This window comes from Hippocampus comes, unplaced genomic scaffold, assembly GCF_001891065.2.
Source record: "Hippocampus comes isolate QL1 unplaced genomic scaffold, H_comes_QL1_v1.1 scaffold68, whole genome shotgun sequence".
In the NCBI taxonomy this organism is placed as follows: domain Eukaryota; kingdom Metazoa; phylum Chordata; class Actinopteri; order Syngnathiformes; family Syngnathidae; genus Hippocampus; species Hippocampus comes.
This window is the reverse complement of record NW_017805625.1, coordinates 2,504,143-2,513,753: the sequence shown is the minus strand read 5'-3', so window position 1 is coordinate 2,513,753 and position 9,611 is coordinate 2,504,143. Positions and strand designations below refer to the sequence as shown.

The window sequence follows — 9,611 nt, the reverse complement described above, 5'->3', positions numbered from 1 at the left end:
CAAAAAAAAAAAAAAAAAAAATCATTAAGAAAAAAAAAAACTACTGAAATTGCACAGCCGGTTCTTTATAGTAGTCTCTAAGTTCTGCAGTTGCCTCTTATCTCAGCCAGATTTTGAAGAAGCAAGCCAGCAATGTTTTTGAAGTCTTAAATCTGAAGTTTGGATATGATTGTTTTTTTTCTTGTCTTTTTAATGATAATCACAACAACAGCTTTGGTCGCTGACCCAGTATGACTCCCATTCTCAGGTTTAGGACAGGTGTGCGCGCTGAAACAATAGCAAGAGAAAGTAGGAGGGCTGTGAAAAGATAACTCACACATAGGTTTGAGTTGTCCGATGAGCTCCTCCTTGCTCCACTTGGCCCACTCCTTCCTGTCTGTGTTGATAGAGCAGAGAACAGGGCCGCATGGCTTCCCGCTATCGTCCACTGCCGGAACATTCAGATAGTGCACCAGCACGATGTCTGGATTCTACAACACAGCAACGCACATCTCATTGGTAAAACATGGCCTTTATTTTTTGCTCATCTATCTCGGTAAGCAAGAGAGACTGTTGATACAGTGTATTTGCAGAAGGAGGGGGGAAAAGGACACGGAAAGCAGAGGAGTATGTGGAGGTCAGGAGGGAGGTCGGATATAGCGTGTCAGACAAGATTCTCTCACCTGCCTATAAAACATTTAACAGCGCGAGCCCACTCACCACTCTCCCTCAGATTGCAGGGCCAGCAGAAACGTCCATACGTGTGCTTGTGTGCATGCGACTTAGAGAGTGAATTAACGAAACGGGGGATGAGCGGGTCAGCACGGAGCTCGCCATGCAGTTGCCCACGAGCAGGCCTATGGAATTGATATCCCATGAATGATTCAACAAGTGTGTATGTGGCTGGTGGGTGGGAGTGTGTGTGTGTGTGTGTGAGAGAGAGAGATAGAGAGAGAGACAGAGGGAGACAGAGAGAGAGAGAGGGGCTCCTCTTGATAAAAGATTCAGTAGACAGACTCAGGTGAGGGGGAGGGCGTGCTGAGGTGGAACAAGAAAATGGCACAGTGGGCTGCTACAGCATCACACTGTGCAATGCAACAGAAGAGACAGGCTCATTTATGATCATATTCACTGATGTGATGTGATATATGTGCAAAGAGCAGAAAATGGCACATTACAGATCGAGGAAGCAGAAGTTCCCCTGCCAATTTTAGACTCAGAGAGTCACAAGGGAGTCAAGTGCGCCCGGGAAAATAAAATATATTTGATAGGGGGCAAATTCAATTTACAGCATGTGGCGAGAACGTCCTTGTAAAATTCATGTGACAAATTATGCAAGACCTATTGGCAAGGAACGCATGAATATGTATTGGATTTCCATATTCCGAATGAACATCGTTGGGCGTTCAATATTTGCTTGGAAATGAAGGGAATGTTTAAGATTCAACATGTAGGCCTGGAGATGATGAGGTTCTGGTGACCCGCTCTTTGCTTGGCCAATCAATGGAGGGATGTGTGTGTATGTGTGTGTGTGTGTGTGTGTGTGTGTGTGTGTGTGTGTGTGTGTGTGTGTGTGTGTGTGTGTGTATTTCTTTCACATGAGTTGTGGGGACGGAGGGGGGTGTCTAAAATCTATACGTGCCGAATGTATATGTGCATGTTGTAAGTCGCTCCAGGGTGTTTTCAGGGAGAGGACCACATAGAGAGTAGCGCCTTCAGACTTTGATAGGTAGCGCAAGTGAGGAATAGCTGGAAAAGTTCTAGAGGAGAAAAGTTTTCTCCGCAAAGCATGTTCACATAATACCAGATATATCCTGAGTGGGACGATAAACCCAGCAATGGCGTCCAGTTTTATGATTACCCCGACTTTTTAGTACAGTCTGCCTCATTAAATTTTGAAGAGGAGGATGTTTATCAATGGTTTATGTTGGAGGTTACTGTGCTGTTTGGAAAATGTAATGGACAATTTAAGAGATTAAACATGTGGTGCGTAAAATTAACAATATACTATACCGTTTCTGGTGGTTTAGTTTGGTGTCGAGATGTGAATTAAATCTTAACATAACATGCTCGGAGACGAAATCCGCTTGGAGCCAAAGCAACGTGGCCCGCGAAACGGCTAACAAAAGGCAATCGTCACTCGATGTAAATTATCCCTCGCCGCGATAGCGTCTTCTTGTTTTAATGTAGAGAAGCTGGGAAAGGGGCGGGTGGCTTACCTGCAGCAGCCAATAGCATCTACGGTGGAAGGTGGGGATGATGGAGGAGTGGACGTAGCAGGTTGTGGGGGGGTGGGAGAAAAGAAAATGGAGGGAGCGGGACACAAGGAGAGGATGAGGTGAGGACGGCAAAGGAGAGAACAGCAAAGGAGAACTCAGGTTATAGCCACTTAGGTCGTTTTCATTTAGGAAGCTAAACATGCCGTTGTATTTCCGAAAAGGTCCTTCATCAGATGTTGTCGACTTATAAGATATCAATAGTTGGCACCGGCGTCCATGTATAAATATCGCCTGAGGATCGATATGTGGCCCCTGCTCTGGCTCCTGCGGGATTCCCCTCGCGGATGGTTGAAGTGGTCTTCTCTCAAGGTCATCGCATACAGCACATTTGTACATACAGCAGCGGTGAATACTTGGGATGCAGGATGTAAAATAGCGACATCAAAAGTCTGTTCTGTTTGCTGTCTCATTCGCACTCTCATTTTCTTGCCATTTTGCCTCTTCTGAGAAGAAGCCCGCCGGCTATCTAAAGTGTGTTTGGCCAAAGGCAGAGTGCATTTCCATATATTTCCATCTGATATGAGCAGGCTCTCAATCCAGGGATGTGTTTTTCCTCCCCGGCTTCCTGCCTGCCTCCTCCTCTCCCACTGCTCCGCCATTCCTGCCCCCTGCGCGACACAATGCTTTCTTGCTTGAGGGGTCCCGGGAAGAGGTGACACAAACAATTACTGAGCAACTACCGGCGAGAGAAACACTTGCCTTTGGATGTGTGTGTCGGTGTGTGTTTGTGCACGGCAGCAGAAAAATGCATGTCAGATGATTGTCAGCGTGAGTGTGGGGTTGTAAATAATAGAGGTGCAGATGGGAATACTTGATCTCAATTATTCCCTTTGCCTATGTCTGCTGTTCATTTATGCACAGCGAGTGAGCCTTCCGTACACATCCATGTGCTGCCTCTCGCTGTCGCGCCTTTTTGCTTTCCAATCTCCCTCCCGTCTTTCTCTCTCTCTCTCTGACACATGCATGCTCACCGCTCTCACCTCTTGGTACATTCCTGCTGAATAATCAATTTTTGAGCTGGCTGATGTGACTCAAGCACGCACACGCACACGCGGGCGCACGCACAGACGCTGCCTTGAGACTGGATCGATACCCCTCTCTGTTCTGCTGAAGAAGGCATTGACATCATTCCTGGCTGCAGGCCAAACGCACTCTTATCCTTCAGAAAGAGAGAGAGAGAGAGAGAGAGAGAGAGAGAGAGAGGAAGGGAGACAGGGACAGGGGCAGGAGCAGGGAGAGCGAGGAGGAGGGACGTCTCTCTCTTTCTCTCTCTCTCTCACACACACACACACACACACACACACACACACACACACACACACACACACACACACACACACTGCACACGGGGAGACTGCTCTCAGCCCGGTAGCTCCAGCATGCATGTGTTTGCGCGTGCCCTCGCGTTTACACGCGTGTGTCTACAAGGAGTGAAGGAGTGACTAACGGAATGGATTGGATTGGCAGCGAAGCACAACTCAGCACAAAAAGAGATCACAGACGTGTTTCTTCTGCATGGCGGCCTCTCACCTCCACACCCTGGACTTTGAGCTTCATGTGATCCTCTCGGGTGGTCTTCCCGTCTTTCCTTTTCTTCCAGCAGTACCCATCTTTCCTGTACTTCACCTTCTTGCGGTTGTAGAGGATCATGGAGCCATTTTGAGGCCTGTTTGGAAGGGGGAGAGCAAAGTGTTGAAACGGGGGCACGAGATGTGAGAATTAGTTTGACGGAAGAGTGTAAATATTGCGCAACATGGACAATTTGGATGGCTTTGATGTTGTCAGCATTTCATTGCTCAGTGACGTGGAAACGATCCAATGTTATTGGCAAAGAATGTCAAGGTCACTGTCCCAAATTCAACACGCACAGATGCGATGGAGACTGCCCTGTGTGTTAATATTTAAGTAGGTCCATCCATTAACACAGGACAAGCATTAACTTCTGAGCCCATGCTATATACATACAATTAGCAACAATTAATCGATTAATTGACATCTAATGTATTATAAGGGGCGGCCCGGTAGTCGAGTGGTTAGCGCGTCGACTTCACAGTGCAGAGGGACAATTTGGAGTGTTCAATCAGCCTGCCATGCATGTTTTCGGAAAGTGGGAGGAAACCGGAGTAGCCGGAGGAAACCCACGCAAGCACGGGGAGAACGTGCAAACTCCACACAGGAAGGCCGGAGCCGGGATCGAACCCTTCATCTCTGCACTGTGAGGTGGACCCGCTAACCAGCAATGACCGACGTTTTGGCCTAATTTTGTAGATACTGATGTACAAAACCAGTAACCAAATCACAGGTAATTTCTGTCAATTTGAAATACTGTCATGTTTTTTAATCAAGGCATGCAAATTTTAAAAAAAGCTTTTAAAAATCGTATTCATCAATTAATCAACAGATGAATTGATTATCAAATGATTTGTTAGTTGCAGCCCTACATTCAATATCACAAAAAGTATGAAGACACATCTATTAATCAATAAATTAATGAGAGGTTGGACTAGCCCCCTTATGCCACTTTGCATGCACTACGGCTCCGCTCATTTCATTTAGCCTCAGCTTAACACTTCAAAATAGTACCGCGAAGAACAATGTGAATACCGAGCCAAAATTACATCGGCCCACACCAACAAACAACAACAATGGAAGTGAACAAAGATCTGCCGTAGTTACTCCTCAGGCTGGGGTCAACTCACCAGCAAAGTCAGATTTGTATTTTCTTTTCTTTTTCTTTTACTGCTTTATCTCATCTCAGTGTCCTGGGAAATTCCCTCTGGCGTTTGAACCACTATCAGAGATGGAACGCCACTGGTTGCGATCAAAGCGTTCAACACATGGGCCTCACTGTCCTCATCTCATTGTGTCGAAAGCAATTGCCTCTGTTCCACTGACCTCGCCGCGCATTTCATTATTTTAATGGGGTAATCGCATCAGTTGTATAAACGCGCGGTGTCCGTCTTCTGCGAGTTCCGTCTGGAAGGCGCGGGTTATGGCTCTCTGACGCGCCTCTTTACAGCGAATGCAGTGAAAGCGGCTATGCTCGACACCGAGTTGATGAAGCTAACTGAGCAAAAAAGAGGATATCAGTCGATTATCCCCTTCCTGCTCCCTGTAACCTGATGACCATGAGAAGCATGTCCACTGTAGTAACCGCTGTCCCTGAAAGGGTTAAATGTCACACAGGAGGTAGAATATATGCAGTGGCGGGTCCTGAATTAGGCACCTGGGCCTTCAGTCGGTACTTCTTTATCTCTCATTCCTACCACTGTCAGGTCGTAACTATAGAAACGAAACCAACAATATTATCCAAAAAAAAAGTAGAATAACAGCACATTACTGTGCCGCGTACATTGACTGGAGCACTATTGGAAGATTAGATTGACATGGCACACAGTGAAGCGGAAATCTGATTGGACAAAAAAAAAAAATAAAAAATCCAATTCATACTGGAAGCAGTGCAGCCAAGAGAAATAGAATAGAAGAAATATTATACTTTAGATTGGAGGTCAGTCCTTCTTTTAGTCGAGCAGAGAAACCTTGCTGACCTTGATGGCTCATCACTGAGAACATGGTGTGGACATATTTGGGACCCTGACTGACCTGGTCCTAGAAAGTGAGTCATCACTTCCATTTGAGACTTAATTCGTCATCTTACTCAAACATGATTAACACTTCCACGTATCAAACTTTGCCATGCCAGTTTGGAGAACTTGACCATACCCCTAGAACAAAGAAGCCAGGCTCTCGCAAGTCCACACAAATTCTTCCTCTTCTGTATGAATGGACAAAATTCAAACATAACCCAAAATGTTGTCGTCATCCCAGACGAAGCTGTTGTCGCTGCGGAGAGGCAAACAAATCGAATTTGCAACGAGCATTTTCCAGTCTAGTATTTGGGTCCATATAGTGAAGCTGGTGGGATGAATGTCCTCTAATGTACACACCAGCGCACACCGACGCCAGGTGAACATATGCATGAGAAGACAGAGAGAGACACTATAGCAATGTCACAGATGGCGGGACCTACCGCCATGTGTTCTCCGCGCTCAATGTCAAACCTGCTGCTCAGCAATCAATCATTCTCCTATAACATTAAGGACAAGTGTGTGTGCAAATTGTGTGTATGTGTGTGTGTCAATGTGTGTGTGTGGGGTGCTGGGGGGGGGGGCGTTGGTGCGGAAAATGCATCTTTGCCTTATCTCATGACAACAGAAACAATCAATAAACTAACAGATACTCACAAGTGTGCACACAAACACATATAGTCTATATCCCTCTTATCAGACCATCTCTTTATTTTGTCTTGACTCTGTCCCTCCATTCTCATCGCTTCCCTCTCAGTCTCATCTTCCCGTCTCATCCGCTCCCTTCACGATGCCGCGCTCGCCTCGAGTTTGACGTGGGCACATATGGACTGGGATGATTGCAATTTACGCTGCGCACAGTGTGTAGTAAAATTGAATTTGCTTTGAACTGATTTTCTTTGACACCGCAAATCTGTTCTGTTTTGGGGGGTGAGCCTGCCTGCTTGGAAGCCGAGTGGAGACCCCCACCTTCCGATCAAAGATGAGTTTAGTCTCTGTCTCTCGCCGTGTGAGTCATCTCAGGGCTGCTGATTCTAATTATGTTATGGAGACGATGGATGAGATCAGATGTGTGTGTGTGTGTGTGTGTGTGTGTGTGTGTGTGTGTGTGTGTGTGTGTGATCTTATATGTGTGTGTGTGTGTGTGTGTGTGTGTGTGTGTGTGTGTGTGTGTGTGTGTGTGTGTGTGTGTGTGTGTGTGTGATTTTTTTGCAGAGCTGTATGTCATTTGGAAAGGGTGGTCTCCGAAAGTGATGAACAAAAATGTGGTCCCCATAAAACATATAAACGCATGTGTGTGTGTGTGTGTGTGTGTGTGTGTGTGTGTGTGTGTGTGTGTGTGTGTGTGTGTGTGTGTTGTGTGTGTGTGTGTGTGTGTGTGTGTGTGTGTGTGTGTGTGTGTGTGTGTTCTCATGCGTGTGCATGTGTGTGTATATGGGGGCTACATGTTCTTGTCCGTGTGTGAGGACCGTGCCTGTCCTCCTAGCAAACCCTCCGATTCAAGCAGACATAAATGCTATTGATTGTAACTGGTCTGTGACGTGTGGGATATAAAAAGCTTTTCCACCGTTCCACGGTGTAGCAGAGCGAAAACAGAGAAGGCAAGGGGAGGAGAGTGGAAAAAGAGAAGGCAAAGATAAAGAGACAGAGTGGGCTATTGAGTGTGTCCGGTAAAAGGGAGGAGAGAAGGAGGCGAGAAGACGTCAGACGAGCGAGACGAGCTAACAGTCGCTACTGCGAACTTGGATTCCATTGAGAGGAGAAATGAAGGTCATCGATTGTTGTCTTAATATTAGCGATGGCGCGCACCGGCGTGGATGCAAACACGCGCAGAGCTACGCGGGCACATAAATGTCACCGTCTCCGTTCGCTGAGCTCCTTTCCATCTGATGGGATTATGTGTAATCTGTTCTAATCGCGCCTCATGTCATGTATAAATGGGATTATATCTAACTGCCTGTCAATAACACCAATACGACTGCTGCTGCTGCTGCTGCTGCTGCTGCGGCTGCTGGGAAGCTGAGGCGATACGGCTGCACAACCAATCAATGAGAAATCCATCCGCAACATAAACTGCGCTGCCGGCCTCAGGCTGCTCCTGAGAGGAGTCCTTCAGCTCGCACAATGGGAGCACAGAGGTATGACCTCAGGCTCTCAGTGGCATCAGTAATCACAAATGGGGCCATGAGGTGACTGCTGCACTTACTTGACTTTTTCCTCTACTACTTCTTCTCTCCCATCATGCCCTCTCTCTGTTTTACTATAATAAACAGACACCATAACCAGTGGTGGGAAGTAACTGAGTACAACTACTTCATGACGGCTTTTTCAAATTTCCGTACTTTTATTGATGTATTTATGTTTTTGCCTACATGTGAAAATAGTTCTAATCTGTCAAAAGAGGCTTTTACTTTCATCAACCAAAGCAAAGATGCGCCTCTGTTAAAGTTGCAAATTAGAGGAAGAATGATGAAAACGTGTGATTCAGTTCTACATTTTTTAAAAAAATGTCTAAGCTTCAAGGAGTGACTAAATATATGAACCAAGCATTAAAAAAAGTGCATAATTTCTGTTGACCTTGGCGGGGTGGAACACTTTCATGACAAGTACATCACACTAGTGGACGTTGGAACCAACCTCATCATCTATGTAATGGTAATTATTAAACTGTGGGATGCTGTAGCGCTATATAAAAGCAAACGGATTTGCAGCAATATCCCGCCTCCGTTGTCTTGTGTGTAAAAGGCCGAAGCTTCTTGACATATTTTGGTTACAGCTCTGAAGAGACTAGTTTGCAAGATCTGCTGTAAAACAGACTTATGTTTTGGTCCCTCCCAAAAGTTTTTGAGGGGGCTGAGGTGTAAGCTCATCTGCAATTAAACTGTTCCCACAAAGATGGGAGCAACAAAATGCCCAAGATATCTTGTTATGATTAAGGTCTTGGAATTAGATAGATTTAAATATTCCGTCCATCCATCTATCCATCCATCCATCCATCCATCATTATACTCTTTACTCTTCACTTCAGTCGGTCAAATACATTTTTGAGGAGGAAATCTGTCTACATTAAAAAAAAAAAAAATCCGATATAAAAACAATTATTCCCATCTGTATAGTGAATGCGTGAAGACAAACTAGCCAAAAAAAAGGGGGTGGGGGGGTGGGTGGGAAGCAAGCCTCAGACTGTGTGCAATGTCTGCAAATTGCACACATTCAACTTTGTGGATTTTATTCACACAAATTTGGTCGGTCAAATGCACCGTATATAGCACGGTATATCAAAAGCCTTTACAGTCTTGAAAACATGAAAATCCATCCATCCATTTTCTGGACCACTTACGCTCATTAGGGTAGTGACTGAGCTGGAGCCCATCCCAGCTGACGATGGGCGAGAGGCCAGGAAATCGTAGGGCGTATGTAGACACACAAGCAATCCCAATCAGATTCTTTAATCAACCTAACATGCACGGTTTTGGAACGGGTGAACCAATTGTCCGTCGGACATGTTATAAGCTCATCCACCACGCTGCCATTTTAAGGGGATGTTCCTATCGTCGTTTGAATGAAACATCAATTTGGTGAATTCTTCTTCGGATGGTCTCTTCCTGTTCACCATACTCTCGGAAATGAGCTACGCGGGGTTCACTGAGAACGATGAATATTCAGTTTTAGCATATAAATCCCTGTTCACACGCATGCATGCCTGTACGCAGACACACACACACACACACACACACACACACACACACACACACACACACACACA

The 9,611-nt window shown here is 45.7% G+C and overlaps 1 protein-coding gene across 1 annotated transcript in view; it reads right to left on the bottom strand.

Moving 5' to 3' along the window:
• LOC109522161 (calmodulin-binding transcription activator 1-like) overlaps nt 1-9,611 on the bottom strand; it is a 58,760-nt gene that overhangs the window by 18,936 nt on the left and 30,213 nt on the right. Inside the window, 3 exon segments of the mRNA XM_019880472.1 lie at nt 317-470; nt 2,199-2,391; nt 3,757-3,924. Of these exon segments, the coding sequence (XP_019736031.1) occupies nt 317-470; nt 2,199-2,391; nt 3,757-3,924 (515 nt within the window).